The sequence below is a fragment of the Cydia fagiglandana genome, chromosome 9 (assembly GCF_963556715.1).
Source record: "Cydia fagiglandana chromosome 9, ilCydFagi1.1, whole genome shotgun sequence".
Lineage (NCBI taxonomy): Eukaryota > Metazoa > Arthropoda > Insecta > Lepidoptera > Tortricidae > Cydia > Cydia fagiglandana.
In genome coordinates, this window is record NC_085940.1 from 6966529 (window position 1) to 6994231 (window position 27703).

Here is a 27703-nt window from a genome sequence, read left to right on the forward strand (position 1 = left end):
TCTTTTAAGTAAAATGAGCCAGTTTAAGGATTTAAGGTAGTTTCCCTCCAGGGTAGGGTTGCCAGATCGAAAGGCGCTATTATCGGGAAACAATATAAATTTTTCGGGATTTTGGGACTTAAGTCGGGAAAAAAAATACATTCAAATTAAAGTACTTAATTGTATTAAAAACAACGATATTTTACATTATTGGCACTACGTCAGCTCGCTCGCTCGACGACAGTTCGGAACTTGAAATTATTGTTTTATAACGTGAAGCTGTTTTTCGGGACAGTTTACACTTTGTCGGGAATCGGGAACACATGCTAAAAATCGGGAGAATCCCGCCAAATCCCGACCATCTGGCAACCCTACTCCAGGGCCCGACATATCTTTCCACCCTGTATATAAGAAAACGGGACGACACTACAATGTTGCCACTTTTTAATTTCTACTATTTTTTTGCCAAGCTCTGATGAACTTTACTGATGAAATTTGAAATTTTGTTTATGGTGTATTCCCTGTCCCTTTACACTACGAGTATGCCTGTTCCTGCCCCAACCGACTGTAGCGTAACCCCGGCTACTCACGTAACGATAAATCGTTGCGATAAAACTGTGCAGTCCGACTGTGCAGATAAATCGAACCGTGTGTATGACAAATCGTTACGATAATCGACATACACACGGTTCGATTTATCTGCACAGTCGGACTGCACAGTTTTATCGCAACGATTTATCGTTACGTGAGTAGCCGGGGTAACGAGGACGAGGGTCATGGGGGTCACCCCCACTGGGTTGGGTCTAGGACAACAGTAGATATTTTTTTTAAACTTAATATAATAATTAGATTTTGACCATGCCTTATAAATTCTTCACCCTTCTCCGGTTCAGCCAACAAACGCTCACGCTCCGCCACAGCCCTTTCATATCTTTCTTTAGCCAGTTTGAGACGTTCCTCAAATTCTGCCTCTTCATTATTCTCGGTAGGTTTCTTCACTATCCTGTGTATTGGATCAGTGTTTATGGGCTTCACCAAAAGACCCCACACGTCGCACTCGTCGGAAACATTCTGAACTGCTGTGCATAAGGAGGACCGGAGAGACCACACATCTGATATACCTTTATCCTATAAAATAAAGATTTACAAAAACAATACTACACTGAAACTGGAGGTACCTCTACTCTAACAAAAACAAACCCCTGTAACTGTAATTCCTCCCTCCCATCTCCTGTAACCCTCTCCCTGTAAGTAGGTATAAAAATTGCACTCCTTGCAATTGACTTTGAAATATTTAACCTTTTGGCCGCCGGACCTAGTCCGCAAAGACGTTCACTCACACGCCAGAGCAAATTTTAAGTAAACAACTAATAAAAAGTTTAGGGATTGCAAATAGTGATATCGATATTTACAATTTATGGTAAAAATCTTTTTAATTTAGCTTTGTTCATATCCTGTTTTAATTTAATTCCAAATTGCCAAAATTAAACATATGTTTTACACCCGAAAATGTTTAAAATATAGGGATTTAACATAAAAAACAACCACTAAACAATGTCGATTCAAGACGTGATATCGCCGCACTAGGCTGTACGAAAAGTCTTTTATACAAGACAACGGCGCGCATGGACTGCCCGCAGTGCAGATCGACAAGGACTGTTTCCGCGCGGATCAAGTAATAATAGTCTCTAGGTCAACGGCGTAAGCGCTTGTCGGTACGTAAACTTTATTGGCGTAACGTTAAAGCTGCGCATCATGTGTCGATAAAGTCAATATACCGGAACTGTTTTAGTGAAAATTACACGTGGGTTGAATTTTTAATGAGTGAAGATATTATAACTTTTAAGTATTAATATAGTTTTTAAGCCTTATTATATGTAATACTAACACAATGGGATCTCTGTTATCTTGAATTAAATAAATAATTGAAATTGAATTGAATTATTCCGGAATTAGAATCTATCATTATAATTTCAGTTTGGTTTACATTAATATAGGTAAACTCTAATCAAAAAAACGTTCAACGACTTGTTATTAAAAAAAAATACACATTAACTTCAATGTTATAACAAAAAACTAAAGTCTGATAAACAGGTATGTCCCTGTACCACTCTTGTGCGAAGCGGTCGCTGCGGTGTATCCCTTCCCACTAAGCTATAAAATAACATCAATTATTTTTTTTATTTATCTCTTCTGCAATTAAATAGTCCACAATCTACAAGGGCAAATTTACTTGTCTGACTCTAGTTTATAGAACTAAAGAAGCTGCCTGAACTTTAAATATAGTTATGCCTGTCTGACTCTCGTTCTACGTATTCTAGTAAGTAGTTATACCTACTATTCGTTGAAAAAAATTGGCGATTAACAAGTGTTCAAATACTTAGATAAAAACATATTTCTGACTTTATATTTACTTTAAAAATTCCCATATCGAGTTAACATTCCCATCCCTAGCTGTCTTTTATACAAGACAACGGCGACGAGGAACATGAAAAATGTTGAAACTTGGAGCAATTTTTTTAAATGCCTTATTATAAAAGAAGGGATTTATATAGCGGCTTAAAATGCAAATAAATGAAAAAACAAAGACCTTAAATATGAACACGAGTGTAAATGAAATTGCAATTGTTATTATTTTCACATTAACTCAGTGGTTGAATTTGTGTCTTGTATACAAGACGACGGCGCCAGCGTATCGTTCTATCGTTGTCTTCTATACCGGACAACGGCGGTCAAAGGGCTAATAGCTAAACTTAATTCTTACGGACTGGGCCCTTAAAACTTCTATTTCTTTATTACAAGCCTCTATTTGCGCCACAACTGCACAACGTTTAATGCGCTCCACCTCCAACTGAGCTTTTAGTAGATCGTTTCCCTTAGTTAACTCTTTGATTTCTTCTTGATGTTTTTCAATTTGGAATAATGCTTCACGAATAGAACGATTTAATGAGTTCACGGCTGCTTCATCTGTTAAATGATAAATTGAGACAATTTGTTAGTATGTTCTAAACAAATATTATGATTATTATGAAGCAATGAAAATTAATTACCCACATTCTCGTTTTTCCCGCAGTTTGGCTTCTTTATCTTGCTCCTGTAACTTAATTTTTTCTATGGCTGTGCCTACGTTATTTTCCATTTTCACACGAAAATTCACGGGTACACACAACGATTTGACTCTGTTTTTTTTTTCGGATGTTTCCCGCCAACACGATTTTTTTTTATAAGTTTTGATTAATTTAAGCATTTGACTTACTACATTTTCAGCCATTCTTGGAATATTACCTATAATATTGTGTTTTTATTTATTTTATGGTGGTTTTTAATACACAGAACATAGAAAATATACGATTTTCGTAACATAAAGCATGTAAAAATTGTTAAAAGAGAAAACTTCTGAAACTTCTTTGTCGCCGTGAAATGGAACATTTGGTCGATACTCGAACGTTACCCGGGTAATTTGAAAACAAAAACTCCGATAAAGTGACACTTTGCTTTGACTTTGCTACAAATGTAATGTAATAAAAATCGGAGGAAATTGTTGCGATATAATTTTATACCATTATTTTATTACTATTATGCAGACGCCAGACGCAAATGGTTATGTCCACGTACAGTGGCCTAGTAAAAATATCCCTCATGGCGGTATATTTCATACGAGTACCGTAGAACCTTCTGTATCACAACAACAATTTTTGAAAGGTATGGATGTTTTTATTATTATCTCTATATACCTACTTTGTATAGCGACTGCAAATTTGTGCACCTTGAACTTTGCCTGTATCTTTTAACACTGACTGGCGTGGCGTAATGAAAGACTATGTTTTGATTTTTTAGTGGCATAATTTCGTAAATAGCGTAAATACCCGTGTTCTATGTTAACGACTTTTTTACAGTTCTTCTCGAAGAATCAAAATTGAGCATCGCTCAACGCCAGAAGCAGGCGTGGGCTTTGCGGCAGGAGGACGAGCCTAAGGAACCACGATGTCCCAGACGGGAGGTGCCCATGATTCGGCCGAGGACGTCGCGCCGCCGCTCGCTGTCTGCCATCAGAGAGTCAGGGGTGCTTGAGATGGAAGAGTTAGTCTTTTCGGAAAGAGAAGAGTCGTGGAATGTATTGTGCCCCATACATTCCACGACTCTTCTCTCTCCCTGCAGATTCTAAAATTAAATAGCTATTGTTTTCATTTGTAATAATACCTAGCTCCTGATACTTATTTCCTCCCATCCCCTGAAAAAACGAGTGCAATTTTGCAGCTCGCTGCACCTACATTACGCTACACAAATAGGTAATATACCTAAGCTATCGGCACAATAAAAAGAAATACGAATACACTTACCTATTATTTCTATTGAACGATAATGGTAAACAAAGCGTGCAGCTCATCTAATATACTTAGGGGATCTGGTATCGTCCAAGGCGGCCCATCCTCCATAAAAAGGGTTTTCGCATTAATTTTTTTTTCCTAATCAGAACACGATACGAATATACCCTTAATAGGATTCCCACTATTTTTGTTACATCCTGTAGGTACCCCACATTCTCCTGGGAAATAAATAACGAAACCGTCTTCTGTCCTCAGATATATTCCACTAAAGCGTGGCGAAGACCGCGAGGCACTGAAGGCCAAGCTTGCTATGAGCATGGAACACGGAGACACAACGGAACAGGCGCCTCCGCCGCCACCGCGTATAACCAAGCCCAAGCCTCAACTGCCCACGGTCAAGGATAAGAGGAATGAACGTAAGTCCTATCTGGAACCAAAGGAATTCAAAACGCTACGCATGAGCTCGATCATCCGGCACATGGAGATGGTGGAAAAAGCTCTTGAGTAGACGGATCTTTCCTAGCGGGTAATTGCACAAGGGTCTCCGAGAACCATAAGATAAGCACTTCAGGAAATTACTTAAGGATATTGGCCAATAAAGCGTGACAAGACCGCGAGGCGCTGTTGGCCAGGTTAGCGATCAATATCATCAATATGGAGCACCGCGTATGGTCAAGCCCAAATCGTAAGTGGAAGGAAACCTGATTCAGTCGGTGAGTGAACATGCCATTCATGTCATATGATAGAGATCAGCGTGGAGTACGGAGACGACGCAGCCATACCTACACACATATCAGCACGAGCGTTAATTGTGCTGTTATGAGTGCGAGGCGCTGATGGCAGTAATTGCAAGACAAAGGGTGCCATTAGTATGGAGAATGACTGTCACTAATACAAGGATTCTGATTCAGAAGCTGCGAATAATCCCACCGTCCTTTTGTTAACGAATTACGGCTTCAATGATTTTTTTTCACACGCAATTATTTTCCAGTGCTTACCCAAATCCGCGAGCGCGCCGAGTGGCTCGCAGAAATGGAAGACCTCGGCCACGCAGCCCCCCACCGGGACATAGTTCGCGACCAGATCGCAGAGCGGCTGCGCGCACTTGACAGCTTGGGCATCGACAGTGCGCTCTCGTCAGCACGGTCCTCTGCGCGTTCCAAGGGCTCCGGGTTTAGCATAAAGGAACAGTACGTGAAGGATAGTGCACGGTCTAAGGAGAGTGCTAAGTCTGGTAAGTATAGTTTGGCTACACCCCTGCGGAACATGTGATTTCCAGTTTTCCTTCAAGAGCCTCATTGTATTAAAATTGGGACGCTAAAATAGTTTAACTAGATAATATGGATTCCTTAATATTATTCGTATTTTTCAGCACATTCTAATGGCTCAACAAAATCCCAGGAGAAACAAAAATCGTCAAGAAGCTCAGCCAAAGGTCATCCAAAGATGGAAGAGAATATCTTGGCTTACAACAATGTTCCGCTTTTGCAATACTCACCAAGGAGGAGAGTTTGAGTTTTTGATTTAATTTGTTTTGTACAATCAGCAGCAGCATGGTGCTGTTGCAGACAGTACTGGTGATTCCAAAATTATGCATTTTACTATAATTGATCAAATAATATGCCTTTGGATGTAAGATGCAGATTTAGTGATTTGTTTATGTTGGTTTTTACATTAACAACTAAGGCATTGAAAGTCAAAATTAATAAAAAAGCATCTTATAAAACAATACTTATTTTAATCATTATATCACACCTATCTAATCCTCATCTATTACAATTGTCTTTGTTTTCTTTGAGTGTGATGCATCATTTGAATGTGATTTCCTTTTCTTGGGCATATCTTTTCCTTCTAGGTCTGTGACATTGTTTTCAAATTCACTTGGAGCAGGCCTGTCTAATTCAAAGCTAGAATACTTTCTAACAGGCATTTTTATAACAAATTCTGGGTCCTGCACTAGATCAATGTTAGGGCCTTTCTTTATGTAGCTGATTGTAGAATATGCTGTGAAATGGAAGTCTTCCACAAGGTAGTTTTCTACCAGCAAATAGGCAATAACGTCCTCTCCCAAATTACGGGATAAGTTGGGTTCCTTACCCTTATGCCTTAAATTTACTGGTCCTTTCAAAAACCAGGCATCAAGCAACTTTTGGGCAGTCAATTTTGTGTCTTGCTTATCAGCATTGTCAATAATGCTAGCCAGAGTTCTGCAATGCAATTCAAGATTTATTTCTTTGACATTAGAATTGGGATTTGCACAAACATCACACATTTTGTTGCAGTCTGCATTACCCCAGTCTTCATCAAAATGTTCAGCGATCAACTGCCTTCTGCAAAATGTACCATTAAGACAATATTTTACCATGCCATAGAGGTGATCTAGACTTCCCACTGATGAGAATACCATTGTGCTCACTTTAAAAACATCCTGCAATCTGTACAAAGTAACACATTCAGCTCTGTTGCTATCTCTACCTGCCCTTCCACTCTCTTGGTAATAATTTTCCATAGATTTGCTTATTGTGTGGTGAATTACAAATCTCACATCTGGCTTGTCTATCCCCATCCCAAAAGCTAATGTAGCTACTATAGCTTGGTAGTGCTTGTCATGCCATTTTGTGTGGACTTGAGATCTGGTGTCTGCCTCTAAGTTAGCATGGTAACAGGCAACTTTCAAACCTCTCTTTCTTAATCCCATGGCAATTTCTTCACAATCTTTGATACTGTGTGTGTACACTATGCCACTTTCTCCTTTATACCTGTATTTGATGAGTTTTTCAAGAATATTCAAGCACTCCTCCTGTGAAGTTGGTTTCTCTAGAATTTTGTAAAACAAGTTAGGCCTGTTAAAAGTAGACTTGATGACCAGGCAACCAGGAATGTTAAGGATTTTTTGGACATCAGTTAGAACATGGGCAGTTGCAGTAGCCGTTAAACCTAAAATGGGAACTTTAGGGAACATGTTAGATAATATTCCAAGGAATTTGTAGTCTGGTCTGAAATCATGTCCCCACTGGGAACAGCAATGTACCTCATCTATTGCTATCCTTTGCAATCTGCCATCTGCAAAGCACTTCTGCAAATTTGCCATAAATCTTTTGCTTTTGGCAAACCTTTCTGGTGTTACATACAGCAGTTTAATGGGCGAATTTTTATCTTTTAGTATGTTCAAAGCGGCGTTCGATTCTTCTCTGGAAGAGGTGCTCGTAATAAGTTTTGCAGGAATGTCTTTTTTGGTTAAAGATCTTACCTGATCTTCCATCAGGGATACTAGAGGGGAGCAGACTATGGTAATGCCGGGCTTGACTAGCGCCGGCAGCTGATAGCATAAACTTTTGCCGGCTCCCGTCGGCATGACGATAATTGCATGCTGCCCCGAAAGAGTACAATTTATCGCACTTAACTGATTCGGTCTAAATGATTTCAGTTTGAAAATATTGTGTAGAGTGTCCATTACATCTTCTGACCATTCGTAGCTCTTCCCAGCCCAGTCGACGCTCGCTAAACTATCAGATTTAATTTTGTTTATTGAATTCTTGAGCGCAGTTTTCTTTTCGTGCAGTTGTCGTTGTTGGTTTTTCAACTTTGCTATTTCAGATTCAACTTTGGATAGTTCTCTGTCAACAGTTTTTATTTCCTTCTCTAATTCATCGACAGTCTTCATAGTTAAATTGAAAAATATCGCAACAAAGTGCGAATTACCTTTTCTTCTTCTTCGATGTTCGGTCGCAAGTCGTGTTTGGTTTGACAGATTCAATTTGACATGCTTCTGTTTAGTTTGCGTTTTGATCATGCAAATCGTTTTATCTTATTATAAGTATTAATTCAAAATATAATTTATTTATGACAAATACGCGGATTTAAATGTGAATAAAATTATGTAACATATTAAATATTACTAGTAATATATGTATATACCTAGTGGCCACACTACGCCAAACGCCAGTTTTTATGGTAAAATAATAGTACTTAAAATAATATTGAATGTATGAACTAAGGCGTAAAGTCTTTATATAAATAGTTTATCGTAAATAAACATAAATCATATTATTATCTGGTTATAAGAGGATACAAGGACTCGACTGAAACTTAAGAAAATTACGTAGCATATGATTATCCTATCAATAAATAAAGAGGAAGTGTCAATTACGGGTTACGGGCCTGCTATCCCATACGCGGCACTTGAATTATTAGCTGTTTAGTAAACATGCAAGCTTTTTTTCTGATTTTCTTTGGTTTAATGGTGTAAGTTATATTTCTGTGATGTAATAGTGGGCATCAGCTTAAAAATATATAAGAGTGTTAATCAGTTTTGCAGAAGTAATTGAAGAGAAAACAGCAGTTCTTATCCTCGCCAGAGGTGGATCAAAAGGCATACGTTTAAAGAATCTGCAAGCAGTAGGTGGGTCAAGTTTACTAAATCGCGCAATCCATACGGCTAAGATTGCTGGAATTCAGGATGTGACTGTGTCAACGGATCATCCACTTATAGCTCTAGAAAGCATCAAAAGTGAGTAGAAATAAATAACTAGTGCTGTAATTTGTTTATGCTCGTTTTTTTCTTTTACCTTCCACTTAGGTATAATTTTCAATTTAACAGGTGGAGCTAGAGTTTTTCACAGAAGTCCAATCACAGCAACTGATTCGGCCCCATCCATTTGGGGAACACTTGAGTTTTTAAGCAGCAAACCTCATGTTGAGATACTTATACTACTCCAAGCGACTTCGCCCTTTGTAGAGTCAACCAATTTGATAGGTGCTTTGCGAAAGTTAACCTTTCCAATTCCTTTTGATTGTATATTTTCTGCTACAAGGTGAGAAAGTTTATTCTATGGATATTACAATTTGACATATAATTAAAAGTCTTATTTCAAAATCCTTTGTTACAGAAGTTATAAGCTCCGCTGGAAACCTGTGGATATTGGAGTAACCCCAATAAATTTTGACCCTAACGCTAGACCTCGAAGGCAGGACTGGAGTGGAGAATTATTAGAAACTGGAGCATTTTATATAGCTCGCAGAAATGTTATTATGAGCGGATCATTTCAAAACAACAAGTAATTTGAATTTTATATGCTTGTACTATTTCATGAGACTTAGGTAGGTAAAAATATAGTTGGTCAAGCAGATCATGTCAGTAGAAAAAGGTGGCAAATTTGAAAAATGTAGGCGCAAAGGTATATCGTCTCATAGAAAATTTGAATTTCGCGCCTTTTTCTACTGACAAAATTTGCTTGACCATATATAGGTACTCATATTCTTTTTTTTCTAAATTAATTTCTAAATTTTTTTCTAAAATAAATGAAATGATGTGTGTTGCACCAATGCAGCAACAAAACGCGAAATGTCAAAGTTTTAATTTTTATGTTGCGTTCCACTTCTCTTGAAGTGAGTTTTTTTTTTGGAAATTAAATTGAAGTTATATTCTCCTTCTCTTTCTTTTATTAGAGATGTTCATATGAAAAAACAGTAGGTAAGAGTAGGCACGCACGAGAAACTGCTCGTGCGTGTATACCCTAACAAGATTTTACCTAAAGTTAGTGCAATTGGAACGCAGCCTTCAAAAAAGTACCGTGGGAATCTATGTTTGACGCATGGACTTATAAGATGGACTGCACTGTCACTTTTTTTGCCATACTAAATTGAACTTTATCACCGAGCTAGAAAGACTTTCGTACCAGACTAGAAAAAACGGTCCACTTGAGATAGCAAAGGTGGGTCGCGGTGTCTCACTCGCACGTGTTGCCAATGTTAAAAATATACCATTGTGGTAGTATATACTACTCAAATTAAATAACTTCTTATATTATTTAAATGCTATATTCAGAGTAAGGTTCTGATATCTTTCAAGAAATTTGTAAATAAGTATGATGTCAATATTATTAACTGATTTAACCAAGCATGTGGACAACAAAAAAAAAAACATTAATTTTGGTGTGGTAGACATTGTAGAAACTTTGAATGTTAATTGGTATCCCTATCGTCATGACATGTTATCAAAACACGTGAATGCAAAATTTCCTAAAAATGGTGAAAATATGTTGCGTTAAAGGTTGTGGGAGTGAAAGAATTTCTAATTGTGGAATATTGTTTCACCAGGAAGCCACAATTATTATATTTTGCGATAAAAATACAAGACAACATTGTCAAACTCATTAGGGTGACTATGATGTCGGCACGATGAGAATCAGTGTTACACAATTTTTATTAGGTACTTAAGTAAGTTTATATAAATAGGTATGTATTTATTTCGGCATGTTTAAATTGGTGAAATGAGAGCCAATACAGAATAAATAATTACCAAAATTGAAATCCAAAGTCCTTAAACATTACAGACACATTTATGCATTGTTATAATAATAATAAACACATTGATAATAAAAGAAAAATATAACTTTATCGTAATTTACTGACTTTTGGGACGATACCAGAAACGTTACTGGGAATTTACCCTCTTTGGAAAATTTACTAAGAACGGCACATCACTAATTTCTTTACATTTCACGACTCTTCTCTTTTCGCACAGGTGGCCTAGCACCGTGAACACCGAAGTTCGCAAATTACGGGCATCTTTCTCTTTTACTCCTATAAAGGAGTAATTACAGTAACAGAGAAAGATGCTCGCAATTTGCAAACTTCGATGTCTATGGTCCAGTGACAAGCGTCCTAGTTAAAAACGATAGCAAGCGGGCGTAGCGGACCCACGCGACCCTCAGGCAGTTACGAATTTGTCCTAAGACCGAGTAGGCCCGGGCCTAGGGCGGCCAGATATTTTGGGCGGCAGTCTATATTATGGGTGCTGAGAAAGGGGGGCGGCTAGAGCTTGCTATGTAGGGCTTGGGGCCTAAGGCGGCAAAGACTGTATGTAATTCCTCCACTGTCCTGAGAGCCTACCCCGTTGCGTCTTTGTCGCACTTGTAAATTCGTACGTAAGTGTGACAGAGAGGCAACACGTCGAACATGGTTCACAGTAGACCCTCTGGTTCTGTCAGCATATTTGTCTCTCTATCTCTCTCACTCATACCTGTGTTCTTGACAGACGTTACGGCGGACCACCTTCCTGACGATCGACCATGTTCGTGATCCAGTACCTACGCCTACTAGTAACAGCTTTTTTTCTTCACATGGTCCCTCAATACTGAGGATCGTGACATCATATCCTTCTGTTGAAGACCAGGTTCCTCCATAGGGTTCTCTTCCTCGCTAAGCGCATGGCCTCGTGCAGTTTTAATTGCATAGGTGCCGTAATGTGAACACACCATTTAGAACAACTAAATTAAGTACCTAAGGTTGTGTGAAGCGTTTTACAGAAGAGAAAAAACTATATCCATCCCTTTTTAGGCGAAAAGACAGTATGATTTCTATTACTAATATAACTATGCACGATTAAGGAAAGATCCTGGTCAAACTATATATTTAAATGTTATCCTAATATCCCACATACATAAGACGTATGGTCACCCTAATTAGAAAGAGATACAACGGCCCACCTTGACTATCTCATGTGGACACACTTTTTGGCCAATGTCCGCCATCCAGTTAATCTCTACGTCCGTGGTTTGACGTCACTTTTCGCTTTAACTTTTCTCGCAATGCAAATTAAGTTCGCTAGTGAACTAGTCACGTTGTTTACGTGTAACATATAATTTATTTCATTAGTCTGTGTTGTTTAAATAACTTTCTATCAACATTTTGCAGTTGCACGGTGTGGGAAGTGTCAGCAGCGGAAAGTTTCGAAGTGGATTCCTATCACGATCTTCAAGTAGCGAATGTCTTACTTAGATCTAACTTAGTTTAAACTTTTGATCAGTAGGTACTCCCAGGTATGATCGGTTTTATTTACTACATTTGCAAGTCTAACCCTATTTTTATCTACTTAAGTACTATACAGTCATAAAGAAAAGTGAAAAGTTATTATTTTCGTACTAAAGACTTTTAGTCAATCTCTAAACGTTTAACGTTTAGGTATATCAATGGTTAATAGTTGGATAAAGATCTCACTTATTTTATTTTGCTTGGCTTGTATACTTTATAGAAAAATATTTGTTTCCCTTGATTTAATTTTCAATAATTCAATTAAATATATATTTTACAGACCAAGTACAGAAATGAATATGTAACTATGACTTTGACATAGCTCTTGTCTGTGCATGCACTAGTTGGTTTGTGATAATGATATTTAATTTATACATGAATGTTTAAACAGATGGCCCATATTCATTGCATATCAATATCTGCTTACTTATCCTACAGTTGTACAGTATTACAAGATAATTATTTTATATTTATGATCAAATCATTTTGGCATACCTGTGGGCTATTATAAATCTGTTTCTGTTTTTATCTGTTTTATTATGTTTATTGGAAAGAGTCTTACACTTGTTATACAGATAACAGGAGATTATAAAATACAATAAAAGTTAATAGGTTTTAAAGACTCCACAAATTGGGTTATATGGTCAGTACTGTAAGTAGCCATGAGAGTATATTTTATTTTTACTTTTACCGAAATTTCATTACCGTAAACTCGGGTAACTATAATCCTTAAGTACAACTATGGTCCAGTTTTTAATGTTGAAGGTTCATTAAGACCTTTAAGTTATGATTTTTACTTGTTATTTTGTTTTGGAGCTTAGATACACTAATGCTTTTTCTATATTATATATAGAATATATAGAACTAGACTTTTATATTCTATATAAAAGTCAATATAATTTGAATATTCTTATTAGTTGTAGTTGTGGACTAAAGTTACCTGACACGGTACTTCCCAAACTACCTATTTACTATTATTTAAACATTTCAGCAATAACAATGTCAAATTCTGAAATAATAACCTTTGAAGACCTAGAGGCAACAGATGTAATCAGTGTGGAGCTGGTTCCCGAGCGTAAGGGTCTCATTCTGAAGCACTGTGAATACTATGTCAGCTCCCGGAGACACGGCACCACTGTGACGAGGAGATATAACGAGTTTGTACAGCTGTATGATGTACTCTATGCCAAATATCCGTACCGGTAAGTCTTCCTATTCCTACTAGTGTACTTTATAGTTTACATATGTCAGGTCAGTCTGAATTTATCCTTCCGGGGCATTCCATAAGAATGTTGGTTACAAAATGTGTCTACTTTGCTACTTACGCTTACTCAGCTACCTCAATGTTCGTGAATATATTGCCGATTTGTTAGCCAAGTCATGAAATGTTTCCCTGGTGGAATGCCCCCCACAGATCTAGGTTGGAATGTGTAATTTCTGTTCCGACTTTTGGGAACATTGTTGAAAGTAAATCTATGTCATTTTCACAACTTTTTTTTAAAACTCGATCTGAGAAACATAGGTCATTAAATAGGGAGTGGTTCTGGTACTGGCTTTCTATACAAATACAGTACCAGCACCGGGAATTCCCGGTTCTCGCATATAAACAGTATGGAAGCATTCCCTATTCACAATCTTAGGGGCACTCTGAAGAAAGAGACAATTACTTTTTATGATAGTGAAGTGATTAAAATGATCGAATTGTACCCAATTTGATCATTTCCATCACTTCACACTTGGGAATGGCCAGTTGAAAAAACAACCTGTTAAATTTCTTCCTGTATAAATGGCATAATGTGAAACTGTGAATCAAAGTTTCAAATCTGACTTGGAAAACCTAGAGTAATTGGCAAATTCCTCATATAATTCGATAAACAGAGTAACAGTTTAATTTTGAACCTTATTGTAATCCTCGTAAGTTCTCTTTGAGCTCGTAACAGTTGTCAGACGAAGTTGACCTTAGGTATCGTAAATTTCATAGCCTATCAGCGTGTAATTTGTACATGACTGATTGAGCATATTTTTTTATCTAATCCTTATCTTAGTTATCTCAATTTGGATAATTATTAAAGAAATTAAGAAGAAAAGTGTTGCATGTAAAAATTACCGATATGATTACATTAAATAATCTAGTCATAGACCTATTTCGCGGCCGTTGATTAGTTTAATGCCTTAAATCTTTATAAAACAGAGGGAATTATCTTTCACAATGATTGTGAACTTTATTTAAACAATGATAAGGTTCAATTTTTCGTAATTTCATACCTTTATGCCCGTTAAAATTTAAGTGGATTATGTGGTCAGTTCACCGCGTGGGAGGAAATGCGATAAGCGTTCATTATCAGCTTCCTTGCGTTTTATGGCAGGATTCGCGACATTGGCGTGAGCGACAAGCGACAGCGGAAAGGACATAGAAAATATCCCTTTTACATTTGGGGCTAGGAACAAAACGGAAACGATTGCGGATTCGACGCTGAAGTTCGCTGTGTTGTGCATGACGCGCTAATATGGTTATAAAGTCGCTTGCCAAAATTCCAGTGGGTAAAATGGCCAAATGCTAAAAGGGAATATCAGAAAACGACTGCTGTTTATGTTCTTTTAAAACGAGTTTTAAAATGCATAACTTACGATAACATGTTTTAACCACACACTTCGAAAATCATGGTTCTGAATATCTCGTACCTGATGTAGTGACAGAAATAGAAAACGATGAATACCGGAATAGGACATAAAGAATCCTTGCAAAAAAAAACCTAACGCCTTGTAGTCTTTTTCTGAGTTTTAATAATCTCTGTCCGCTTTTCTTTAAACCACAATAAAGCTAAATGTAGGTAAGCTATGTAAACCCGGTTGGCCTCGAGATAAAAATTCAATCACGACTCGTTATGTTGCAATATAATACTGTATAAAAATGTGATGCTTCATAAGGGGTCATCCATTAATTACGTCACACGAATTTCTAGGTTTTTTGACCCCTCCCCCCCCTCCTTGTCACACTTGGTCACATTTGGCAAACCCCCTCCCCCTAGTGTGACGTCACATTTTTTCTACGAAATCGCCAAATCGAATTAAGTAAGTACCTAAGTATTATTAATATTTTATCAAAGTATTTTTGACGATATAAATATAAGTAATTTTATAACCCAAAACTGCTTAGGAAAGAAAATTAAACGAATAAGAACGATTATCGTTTTAAAAACTTGTTATTTAAATGTACAGCGAATAAAATAATTTAAATAAATTTTCGGTTACTGATGAAGTTAAAGTGACGTCACAAAGTTTGTGTCTCCCCCCTCCCCCATGTCACCATATGTCACATTTTGTTGATCCCTCCCTCCCCCTAAACGTGTGATGTAATTAATGGATGACCCCTTAAATTATGGGTCGTGGCAAAATACATAAATTAAAAGTTTGTTGCCAATATTCTGATAATGATGATAATTACAATGTAGGCAAACACATATGTAACTTCGTATAAGATGAATAAAGTCTAAGGAAAAAACGTGCCTCGGAAATCAAGAAAAAGTCATTCTCGGATAGATGCCGCACACTCCTTTAGCCTATGCTCGCCTAGGTGGCGTAACGACACTGTTTGATATTTAACAATTTTAACACATAGATATGAGTGAATGAACATGGATCAAAATGATATAAAAATAATAAAATCATTTATCCATATATATACATTTTTTTGATAATTTTTATACATTTTCATTTTGAGTTTTAGTCGTGTGTCGATAGATGGCAGTAAATTTACTGTGACTACAAAATTCACAATGACAGGACCCCTCTATACTATCTATTCTATTTGAATGTAGGTAATATTTTTTTATGAAATTACGACATGACATCAGAACCACAGAATAAATAAATAGTACTAGGTTCAGAAGATTCACTCTCTAACAAAACGCGTCTGTTACGAATAGTAAAGATATGACCGCTAGGTGGCGACAGCGCCACGCGAGTCTTATGGCTAGTCACCAAAATTGGTGTAGGACGGATGTACTTGCAGCTACCTGTTGCAAAGCGACGAAATCGCGGAGTGAGCCACGCCTGACAGAACCGAATTGATTTAATAATCCATCTAAAATAAAATACCTATAAATATTATCATTGATGAGAATAATAAAATTGTGAAAGATTTAAAACAAGCTAGTAACTGTGCGAAAGTATATGCAATAATAAATATTATGTCAATTATCAAATATCGAATGTGCCCCATAACGGTCATAACTGTTTACGGGCGCCTCAATCGAGCATAATAGTTAAGCAGCATAGTGAAATGTAACGGATGGTCCGAATGTAAAAGCTGAAACTGAGCTTCTTTTCTTAACCTTCAAGGTATTATATAGGTAATGGGTACACAAATAACTTATATTTATGTCAATTTAATTTTTCAGTGCCGTATGCCGCTTGCCCCCAAAACGCGTAGTCGTCAATGGCGGCAGCCCCCTTTTCCTTCAACGGCGCCGCGCCGCCCTCCAAAGATGGTTGACACTCATGGCGAGGCACCCCGTATTGGCCCACGATGCCGACTTAAGAACGTTCCTGTGCGAGGCAAACTCGAGACTCGAGAAGCCTAAACACGACGAGTTTACGTTGGCAGGAACACAAGAGAGCAGCTCTGTAAGTTGAACCTTATTTATTACTCTTCAAAGTCTAAAGTTAAGTAAGGTAGTAAGGTTCTTCCCAGATATATCGACGCGGAATTGGCAAAAGCCGATAGGAAAAAGCTTTGTCTGCGCAATAAGAGCTCGCATCGGCCGGCGCCTGTTGACCGATCTTCTGCAATAAGAATTGCGCAGATAAAAAGCTTTTTCCTATCGGCGTTTGCCGATTGCGCGTCGATATATCTGGGGAAACCCTAAGCCCGTTGCTTGGTGGTGGTGGTGCGAAATATAAATTATGTCAAGTTTAATTTTCCCATTTATTATAGAATTATTCTATAGAACTTGGCAGAGCTTCCAATGCAAAGGGTAACCTAGAGATTACTGGGACTGTACTATATTAACACAATCAAAAGTTCATCTTGTAAATTGTTCCAGAGAGACATGACCACAGAAGAGATGCAGGCAGCTTTCGTGTCGAGTCAAGAGCAACTGCGACTGGTACAGCTGGGATTGGACAGGCTCTTCCAAATCTTCGAGAGAGGTTGGTCCTTCTAACCAGATACATCTAGTTAACGAGTAAAAGAGAGCCCGTTTGTGAGCGTTAATCTTCGTAAATAATTATTCCATAATGCGGAGCCTTTGAGAGGTAATCTAGGGATTGCCTTTTGAGTATGTTCCTGGCTTCAGATTTACTTATAAACGTATTTAAGGGTGGTATTCCACCTGTCCAATTTCTTCGTCCAATGTGTATTTGCGTCTCACATTTTGCTTAGGGAGAGAGTGGAACCCAATGCACATTGGACCAAAAGATTGGACCGGTGAGGTGGAATACCAACCTAAGAGACAACAGTCCTCAGATTTAGGTTTTTACCTATTTGCCCTTACATTGCTCAATAAATTTATACAATACATTGTGCTATCTGGGCATATACCTATTTTTTGGCAGTTAATATAACTACGCCTTTTTCAGCGGAGAGTCGCTGTGAAGCAGAAAAGGCGGATATAAGAGAACTCGGAGCTGGGCTGAACGCGCTTTCCGCTACCAATGTCTCCGACACCGCCCGCTGGTCGCCCGTGCGCGAAGCGCTTAAAGTCGCTGCCGAGTGAGTTTCAACCTTATGTCTTACATTATAGAGTTTAAGCAGAAATGGCGAATACAAGAGAACTCGGAGCTGGTTTGAACGCGCTTTCCGCTACCAATGACTCCGACACCGCCCGCTGATCGCCTGTGCACGAAGCACTTAAAGTCGCTGCCGAGTGGGTTTCAACCTTATGCAAATTGTTATAGAGTTCATAACTTGTACGTGTACAAACACTAAAACTTTACACTGGGCATCGGCGGACCTTCCATTTACAATAAGGTTTACGAAGTGTTAGGTGACAATGTGGACGATGGTACATTGAGCTGCAGAAGTTGCTAAGCGGGCCAGGTGTTCAAAATAACCTTGACACGCTCTTATTCTTTTAACAATAAAGTCGCGTCATGATTATTTTGAACACCTCGCCCGCTTAGCAACTTCAGCTGCTAACTGTACGATACTTTTGTAGGTGGTCCATGAGGGGAACATTTAAAGTAGTTGAAGTTGTGAAGCGCTAAGTGACTTTCAGTCTTATGGTATGCATTATAAAGTCCTTTCTAAATAAAAAAAATCCATATGATATTTTTTTCTGCAGACTGGCGGTTGAGATGGGCGAAAATACAACAGAAAATACGGACTTCACAGAAGATGGTATTGGAGGGAGGCTGCTGTTGGCTCTAGATGCTTTAGGGGCTTACAGGTATGAATGATCAATATGACGTGTATTTTACCGTCAAGGGCTTTAATATCGACACAGACAAAGCGCCAAAAACATATATCTTCTATCTATTATTTTTACTGCAGTCTCGTGCCGCGCCCACCATACAAAATGATAGCCAAAGAAGTTAGAATCTATTTATATTTTAAATTAGGTTGAATTTCATTTGTTCCAAAATTTTACGGTACATATGAAATGCTCCCTACTTTGTTTTTAATTAAGGTTGACATTCGATCGCAACTGAGTGTACGTCCTAATGTACATTGGGCATCACGAGGATAGACAGAAGACATTAAGGTAGTGCGTCGATATTTAGAGCCTCTTAGATATTTTTCAACCTCGACTTATAGTATGGGGCATAACTAGTGTTATCTGCTCTGTCAATGTACTTCTATAGTATAAGTGTTAATTAAATATTCAGGGAACTGTGCGGGCGTCTGACTCGGGGCCTGCACGCCGAGCGGGCCGCGGCGGCCGCGCAGCACAAGCACTCGGCCGCGAGTCAGCTGCTGCGCGAGCGACACCGGTACGCGCTCTGCTGCGCCACGCAGGTACACAGATCATAGATAGATAAAGTCTGGCAACACACAACTTGTCAGTCAGTTAGAAGCCCGAAAATTCTACAGATCCCTTTCTTACACACAGTATAATTCGCTCTGTCTATGTTTAAAATGAGTCAGTCCTTGTCTAAACTATAGATAAAATACGCAGACACACAAAGAATACGAGGCAGACAACAGGCGGATATTATTTCCTTTATTTCTAGTTATTTTTGCCAGAAAGTGCTGAGAAAGTTTTCAAACTTTTTGTAAATCCCAATCCAATCCAAAAAGGGTTGGTAAAAGTACAACAACTTATTTGATAATTTTATAAAATTTATAAAACAAACATTAATAATAATAACCTGATATTCGAGCATAAACTCCTTCATCTGAAATCATAAAACTATTGTAAAATGTTATAATGTTAAATTTAAAACGGTTTTTTCAACAGGAAGCGCTCCTGTCTCGAGCCTACGCACTAGCTGCTGTCGAATCTCTTCCGTCTCTCTTCCGCACGCAAGGCGCGACGCACGCGCGCGTCGCCACTCTTTGGGCGGATCTGCATACAGCGCTCCGACACGCCGCCAAACCGAAATAGACCTTAATACAGAGGTATACAGTTAAAAATTAGAATGCTAGCATTAGCTGCTCGAAGATAATAATTAGAATCTAAGGCCAACCACTATTAACAGACAGATCAACGTCATTCAACAGTGAATTGCGAATAAAATTCAGCGAACGCTTTAACAGTGACAGACGGTTTGGTGCAACCGTTGAAAATAGTGGTCAGATTTTATGATCGTACTTCGTATTTTGTGGTTAAAGAATTTATTTTCTCATAAAGAAATTTAACATTTCACTTAAATAGAGAAAATACAGGATAATTCATAAAATATGAGTGAGCATTTTTCTACGTGGCGTATTTTTGCGGTGTTAAAAAGCGACATATTTTATTAAGCGTAGATAACGCCATACAACATACACATGGAGGCGTAGTAAAGACATGAACACCATGTGACAAGCTGTGTCTGTGTTGTAGTGGTACGTAGGAAACTCTGAAGTTCTTAGAAAAGGCTACTTAGAGATCATATAACAAAAAGAGGCATATTATTTATGAAAATATAACTCTTTATACTTGTTTTGAGGTACATATATGCAATATGGTCGTTATCTGTGTTTCAGGATTGATGGCAATTTGGAAATTGTACGTCGAGCGTTATTCCAATTTCGACCTAAGAATTTTTTCGTATTACTATTTATAACGATTTTCATTGTGGGCTCAGCCAACAACAGAGTTACAGTAGGCTTCAGTTATAGTTTCATAATGAAGCCTAGTTCTTGTACGTCTGTTTATTTTTTAAATTACACATTTAATCGCTTTTGTAGTTATTCAACGGATGATCATAGAGAAGCATGTCATTCAAGAGTGACGTCAAAAGTTTACATCGCACAGTTGTGCGGTTAATAAAAAATACTGGCAAAAAATTGTATATCAGTAGTTTTTGATATCCCTCAGTATTCATATGACACTGTTCAAAAAATCTTGCTTAAATTATTTTGTGTCAAAAAAGCTTGAATCCCGATGGGTACCTCATGAATTTCATACAAAACCTCCGAGGACCTAAAATCGCCATACAAAAAAGGCATTGGAAGAATGAGCTGTGTGCGCTTCAGGGTAATCCTATCCTAATGAAAATTTGTACGCGTGGTGAGAAAGAGATGAAGCACGCATTAAAATAAAGAGTAACGTCCTAATTACTTCAGCTTTGTCTATTCTAAACACTTTCAGTTTGCCCCTCGTAGTGATGCAAACCGGTTTTGAATTGTATGGAAAAACCGGTTAATAACCGAAATTTCTTACAAATAAAGCCGGTTTGCGTTCCTTAGCCACAGGTGTCCTAAATAATCTAACAGATGGCACTATACGTAATTTATGATCTCCGACACGGCCATCCCCACATTGTCCGCGTCACTGAGTATGTTCTCTTCGAAAATATTCTAATACGCCTTTACTACCTTGTTATTTGTACGTCTCTAATTATACCTCGTTTTTTTTTAGCATTAGAAAAAAGGTAAACAATCTTGATGTGTCTTTTAATCGAAAAACACAATTTAAAAATAAGTTACGGCAAATATGTTAACTATTATGAATCTAATACGATCATTTATATTCTTCTGCTTTCATAAGTAATAGTTTTTGGTTTTTAAAAAGCCTTTTTCAATTAAAAGACATGTCAAGATCGCTTACCTTCTTGCAAGTTCTTTCTAATGCTAAAAAAACGAACTATAGCGTTGGAAGAATCCCATCCGTGCCTGTAAAAAGTGTAAAACATTTAATAATGGGGTTCTTCCCGTTGGGGGTGTTGGATCTCTCTACACTCTGATTACAGTTCTGTATCGTCGGCCTAAATCGCAAACCTCGTTACTCCCCCGGACCACTACGACTACGAGGTTTGCGACTTAGGCCGGTATACTACTCTCAATTGCGGATAATCTAAACTAAAACATATCTTATTGACATAAGTGCCAATCCAAAATGTATTTTATTGTATAACCTAAATTAAAATAATTAAATGAATGTTGCATATTAAACGCCGACGGTGTCGGACGTAATTGTTAGTTATATTTAACTTTACTATGTAGATAAGTATACATTTTTATTCGGGTATATTACATCATTTAAAATAAAGATTATGTAATATGTATACGATTGTTGAGAATAATTGTTATATTCATATAATTATTTACCAAATAATATTTTTTGTAAATAAATCAAATGAAATCAAGTGTCTTCCAAATCGATAATTTGACATAATATGCAAATAATATTTTGAAAACGTTTACCATTTATTGTTAATTATACGTACATTTTAAGCATAATAAGGTTTTGGGGGTTTTATTATAAAGTAGGTAGATAAGTGAGTAAAGTGTGTTCTTAATGGAAGACCATAATATGATATTGTTGTTACATTTAAATAATAACATTAATTTTAAATTATTTGAAGTGAAAAGAGGACCAAAATTATATATTTTACCTGTGATATTACCCATATCTTTTCGTCATTGTTTCTATTATAGTGTAAGAAAGTGGCTTCAAATATGTTTAAAATATAGCTGTATTTATATAAACTATATCTAGATATGATTACTTTATTAATACAAGGGTTATGTTATTATGTTTTGTTGAAGTTTCTGTATATTGAGTACTTTTTACACGAAATATATTATTATTATAAATTATTTATTCATGAATTTTTATTTACGCAGATCCTATATTTATGAATCAATAATATTAGGTGGGTAGCATATTTTTAGGGTACCCATAAGAAAATAATAGTAAAAATACATATTTGTTTTTCAAGGGGGCAAAGTTGCAGTTTAACCCCCGTGCTAATATTGATATACGACCAAACGAAATATACCAAAATTGAACCACGAGTATAGCGAGTATTTCGAAAATGGAATCTTGAGCGTTGCGAGGGTTTCAAGGCACGAGGATTAACACTTTCGGAACCGGGCAAAAAACGGCGCACTACCCCAGAAACCGGTCGTCTATATCTGCGTACAAAACAACCCGCTGGGCGGGTTGTCCGGCATCTGAGCAAACATTACGAGTGCCTACCAGGCGGGTTCTCGGTAGTGAAAGTGTTAAACAAACTGCCACCGAGTGAAACACAAAATTTTTACCACACCAACCCGAAGAAAATATTAAATGTAAAATATCAAACAAAATCAAATCCAAATGAATGTTATTAAATAATGATCATCCAAAATCATCATTTAAAAGTCAATTCTACCAGAGAACATAAGAAAACAACTCAAAATTTGCATTTGATTGCTTTGCCTCACATGTGAATAAAATGCAACTTTGCTATCAGTTTTTGAAGTGCAAAGTAAGCGTTTCCGAGCTGATGTGGTGAAATAGTTATTTGTTTTACAAGGGGGCAAAGTTGTTGTTTAACCGCTCGTGCTAATATTGATACCCGAGCAAGCGAAAGATTCCAAAATTGAACCACGAGCGTAGCGAGTGGTTCGAAAAATGGAATCTTGAGCGTTGCGAGGGTTTCAAGGCACGAGGGTTAAACAAAATTTGCCCCCGAGTGAAACACAAAATTTTTCACCACACCAACCCGAAGCAAATATTAAATGTAAAATATCCAACAAAATCAAACCAAATCAAATCCAAATGAATGTTATTAAATATTTATCATCCAAAATCATCATTTAAAAGTCAATTCTACCAGCAAACATAAGAAAACAACTCAAAATTTGCATTTGATTACTTTGCCTCACATGTGGATAAAATGCAACTTTGCTATTCGTTTTCGAAGTGCAAAGTAAGCCTTTCCGAGCTGGTGTGGTGAAAAGTCAATTCCTCCGGCCACAATAAGGAAACAACTCCAAATTATGCAGATACTCGTATTATTATGATCACGTTTAATGAAAACATGTAACAAATTACAATGTCTGTTTAATCTGTTCTTCTAACGACCATATTTATTCACCAAAAATATACATATACATAAAGTGGTTTCATGTCTTATTAAACGCGACAACTGTTGTCTCCGAACCCCGGCTCGCGGGCCGGGTTTAGCCCGCGGGCCGGGGTTTGGAGAGCCCTGAGTTAGTGCATCTATGTATATGTATTCATCTCCCTACCACAGGATTTACAAATGACATCAACTCAATCAACTGTATTGCGCGACCGAACAATGCATCACATTTATCTATACAACCAAAAATTACGTATCTCTACATTCCAACACAACAATAGATCTCTTAGCCACAGACATATTTAAATAGACATCGTGTGTGTCGCGCTCACGTCGCGCTACAACAGGCATTTCTATTTATACAGGGCCAAAAAATAAGTGCATTCGATGCGATTTTGGAGTTGGTCCCATAGTAAAAGTTGCTCAGTATAATCCCAAAACCTCCCTGGCAACGGGAATGCACTTATTTTTTGGCCATCGTATATATGCGTGTATACAGAGAGAGCTCTGAGTGCTATTATGTAAATTATCACTATTTAATTGATTTTGGGTTTTTTCAGATTTAGAACTTCTCGATTTTGAAGAGATTTAGTTTATTCAGAAGTCACAAAAATTATAGTGAATCAATAGTAAACTAGACCAAGATAAGATAAATCTGCAACGATTTTGATAGCACACGCAGTGCAAGTGTTATTTATACGTCATAATTTCATAGAAGTTTGACGTTTTAAATAGCACTGCACTGCGTGTGCTTTCAAAATCGTTGCAGACTTGTCTTGGTCTGACTCTAGCTACATTTTTACTGGGAAATTGTCACTCCGATGTCTCTGATATCCCCCGTCGCAGGGGATGACAGAATATACGTACCTACCTATATACTTTCGTACCTACTTCTACTGTTTAATTTACCTTTCCTTTCAAAATTGACATATTTTAGTTCAAATGACCTATACTTCGTTTTTTTTAGCATTAGAAATAAGGTAAACAATCTTGATGTGTCTTTTTATTGAAAAACACGTTTAAAAAATAAGTCACGGTAAATATGTAACCATTTAGAATCTAATACGATCATTTATATTCTTCTGCTTTCATTTAGTAATAGTTACTGATTTTTAAAAAGCGTTTTTCAATTAAAATACATGTCAAGATCGCTTACCTTCTTGCAAGTTCTTTCTAATGCTAAAAAAACGAACTATAGATGGGTTCCAAATATGCTAACGTAACGTTATCTACTCATTAGATATGTCTGTTGTGTTTACAGTGCTATTCAATACTTACAGTTCGATCACTACTACGTCGCTGTTTACAAACACTCGCTTCCCTTAGAATCGGATGTCAAAGACAATATCAGTATTTTTTGAAACGCCGCACCAAATGGAATTGTTTATATTGCTCTTCGGACTAGGCCTAGCCACGGCCGAGTATAGCTTGGACTACGGACACATAGAAGCTTTCCTGAAAGAAAGAAAATCGGCACAGAAGACGAAGAATGGTCCACTTTTTCATATATCATCTCCAGTTGGCTGGCTTCGGGATCCGGCAGCGTTCATTTATTTCAAAAACCAATATCATATCTTCTACGAATATCATCCTAACAACGGCGCGTGGGGGGCTGTGAACTGGGGCCATGTGGTCAGTTCTAACCTGGTCGATTGGGCGCATTACCCTCCAGCGCTCGTGCCGAAAGACTACTATGAGAAACAAGGCTGCCTCGCCGGGAGTGCCATCATTCACGATCGCTATCTTACTCTATTCTACACTGGCTACGCGCTGAGGAACTCCAAAAGCTGGCAGACTCAAAACGTTGCTATCAGCACAGATGGAATCATCTTTCAGAAATACCTTTACAATCCAGTTATAAGGGAAGACTTGCATGGCGTCGGCAACTTCAGGAACCCTAAGGTGTGGAGGCATAGGAACAACACCTACATGATGCTTGGGACTACATCTAGAGAACAGCTCGGTAGGCTAGAACTTTACACCTCCGTTGACATGAACGTGTGGACGTTCAATAAGACCTTAGCGGAGTCCTACGGAGACATGGGTTTTATGTGGGAGAACCCCGACATGATCGATATGGACGGTATGGATGTTCTGATTTTATCCGTTCAAGGTATCCAGGCGGACTGCTTTAGATTCAAAAACATGTATCAGTCTGGCTATATTGTCGGGCACTTCGAATACGAAAAACTGGCTTTTGAGAACATGGAATTGTCTACAGCGACTTTTAACGAACTAGACCATGGTCATGACTTCTATGGCGTGAAGACTACAATAGGTCCTGATGGGAGGAGGCTTTTAATAGCTGGATTAGGAATGTCGAGCTTAGCAGAATCCCGGCACGGCTGGGCGAACATGCTCACCCTAGTGCGGGAGATACAGCTGAACAAAAAGGGAGAAATCCTCATGACGCCCGTCAGAGAAGTCAAACAGCTACGCAGAGAAATCCTCGAGCGCGCTTGGTATTCTCCTGGAGGCGCTTTCACGTCCGATACTAAATATTTCGAGCTGATTTTAAATACTACAACCGCCACTAGAGATGTAAGTATCACCTTCGAATGGGGTGATGGCAGTCAATTTAAAGTCGGATATTCATCTGAACATCGATATGTAACTGTTGATAGAGGGAGAGAGGATGGAGTGAGGCGCGCGGACTGGTCCCCCAAAGGAATCGTCTATTGGCGTATATTTATGGATTATTGCGCTGTGGAGGTCTATTGTGGGAACGGTGAAGTGGTATTCACAAGCAGGATACCTCTACCACGAGGTCGTGTGGTCGTTAAAGTGGGTGGAGAAACGATGGTCCACATCACGCAATATAAGCTCAGGCGGGGTGTTGGTTACAGTAGAATTTCGAGCAAGAAAATGAAGTATGAATATCGGAAGAAAGTTGAAAAGAAGGCGAAGACGAAGGCTAACAAAGTCGCTTTGGAAGATGCGTGAATTGGCAAAGTGACTGTTATGTTCGTCCGCGCTTGATAAGCAATTTTTGACTATTGTGATGAGAGCATGAACTTTTTATACAGTGTCGTCTCTTAAGGGTATGTGTGTAACCGGCATAGACTTAACCTTGATCCGGTTTTGTAAACTACAAGTCACAATTTTAAAAGTGTAATGTAACTTTAAGTCATGATTCGCTTGCTCTTGTCCGATTCACCTGGGGTCGGCGCAGCATGTCTTTTTCTTCCATACCCCTCTGTCGCCTTTCATCTCATCATTCACCGGCGTTCGATTCATATCATCTCTCACACAGTCCATCCACCTTTTATTCGCTTTTCCTTTCCTCCCTATTTAGCTTATTAGGATTAATGCTTCCTCCAATTTTTTTTAATGTGGAACTGTTTTTGTCTGTTATTGTTAAGCTGCTACCTGAAACAAATTCCAAATAATTGGGTAGGTCTACTTTGACGTTCACTCACTGCACTGATTATATACCTACTTAAAAGTGTTTAGATTTAAGCGGTATCCAGACGGGACTGATCAAATCGATCGATTTGATCAGAAATGAAATTGGCGTCAATCTCCAATTCAATCACCAATTTTAGATTTATGGTGATATTAGAGCCCTCTAAATTGAAAAAATACCCCAGAACAAAAATACTGGCGTCACAAATTGGTATTCTTGCGTCCCCACCTCATTTTATCGATAATATTGGTCATTATCGACGGTTGAATTCGGCGAGCCAAATTGGCGTTTGCGTCCGCAAGTCCTGATTCGATCGGGCAATTTAATCAGACTGGCGAAAAATTTACTATATAGTCAGGATACGCCTTTAAATTTTTGTTAAGTAGAATACCGTACGTGTTTCTGTAGGTTTCACTCCTGGGCATAGGCTTCCCATGGATGATCGAGTGATATTAAGCTGGGACACGAAACCAATTAGATCAATGGGTCTATAGTAGAACCTCGATATCCGATCCTCGACGGTCCAAATCTGCAATTATCCGAATGCTAAGTGCTGACTTAGGTTATTCAAATCCTCATTTACTTACCCGAACTTTTTTGAGGTGTTTTATATAAAATATACGTTAATTTTGTACGTCAAATTTTAATATAATACTGTTTTTATGTAAAAAGATGTTGTTTTTGTTTGATCCCATCCCGGAAAACTCGTCTCGGTCCTAATTAGAGTTAGACC

General features: G+C 37.9%; 6 protein-coding genes across 6 annotated transcripts; 4 read left to right on the forward strand and 2 right to left on the reverse strand.

The window, feature by feature from the left end:
- Positions 1-564: 564 nt before the first annotated feature.
- LOC134667272 (uncharacterized) lies at positions 565-3139 on the reverse strand. The gene is made up of 3 exons (XM_063524611.1): positions 3034-3139; positions 2744-2946; positions 565-1107 (listed from the first exon to the last, which is right to left on the reverse strand). The coding sequence occupies exons 1-3, from the start codon at positions 3116-3118 to the stop codon at positions 763-765; spliced, it is 633 nt and encodes a 210-aa protein (XP_063380681.1). The 5' UTR covers positions 3119-3139; the 3' UTR covers positions 565-762.
- Positions 3140-3367: 228 nt separating this feature from the next.
- LOC134667268 (UPF0193 protein EVG1 homolog) lies at positions 3368-5940 on the forward strand. Its single transcript, XM_063524607.1, has 5 exons — positions 3368-3681; positions 3876-4059; positions 4563-4723; positions 5299-5541; positions 5680-5940. Exons 1-5 carry the CDS (start codon positions 3558-3560, stop codon positions 5820-5822), a joined length of 855 nt encoding a protein of 284 aa, XP_063380677.1. The 5' UTR covers positions 3368-3557; the 3' UTR covers positions 5823-5940.
- A 53-nt stretch (positions 5941-5993) lies between these two features.
- Positions 5994-8034, reverse strand: LOC134667252 (ATP-dependent DNA helicase Q1-like). The gene has a single exon (XM_063524584.1). The coding sequence runs from the start codon at positions 7969-7971 to the stop codon at positions 6067-6069; it is 1905 nt and encodes a 634-aa protein (XP_063380654.1). The 5' UTR covers positions 7972-8034; the 3' UTR covers positions 5994-6066.
- Positions 8035-8393: 359 nt separating this feature from the next.
- LOC134667274 (N-acylneuraminate cytidylyltransferase) lies at positions 8394-9368 on the forward strand. The gene is made up of 4 exons (XM_063524612.1): positions 8394-8552; positions 8618-8817; positions 8908-9121; positions 9197-9368. Exons 1-4 carry the CDS (start codon positions 8515-8517, stop codon positions 9366-9368), a joined length of 624 nt encoding a protein of 207 aa, XP_063380682.1. The 5' UTR covers positions 8394-8514.
- Positions 9369-11892: 2524 nt separating this feature from the next.
- LOC134667263 (sorting nexin-8-like) lies at positions 11893-22315 on the forward strand. The gene is made up of 8 exons (XM_063524600.1): positions 11893-12130; positions 13114-13324; positions 16523-16748; positions 17168-17273; positions 17703-17835; positions 18407-18511; positions 18951-19080; positions 19523-22315. Exons 2-8 carry the CDS (start codon positions 13122-13124, stop codon positions 19667-19669), a joined length of 1050 nt encoding a protein of 349 aa, XP_063380670.1. The 5' UTR covers positions 11893-12130; positions 13114-13121; the 3' UTR covers positions 19670-22315.
- Positions 22316-24855: 2540 nt separating this feature from the next.
- On the forward strand, positions 24856-26688 carry LOC134667228 (sucrose-6-phosphate hydrolase-like). The gene has a single exon (XM_063524554.1). The coding sequence runs from the start codon at positions 24897-24899 to the stop codon at positions 26505-26507; it is 1611 nt and encodes a 536-aa protein (XP_063380624.1). The 5' UTR covers positions 24856-24896; the 3' UTR covers positions 26508-26688.
- Positions 26689-27703: the final 1015 nt, after the last annotated feature.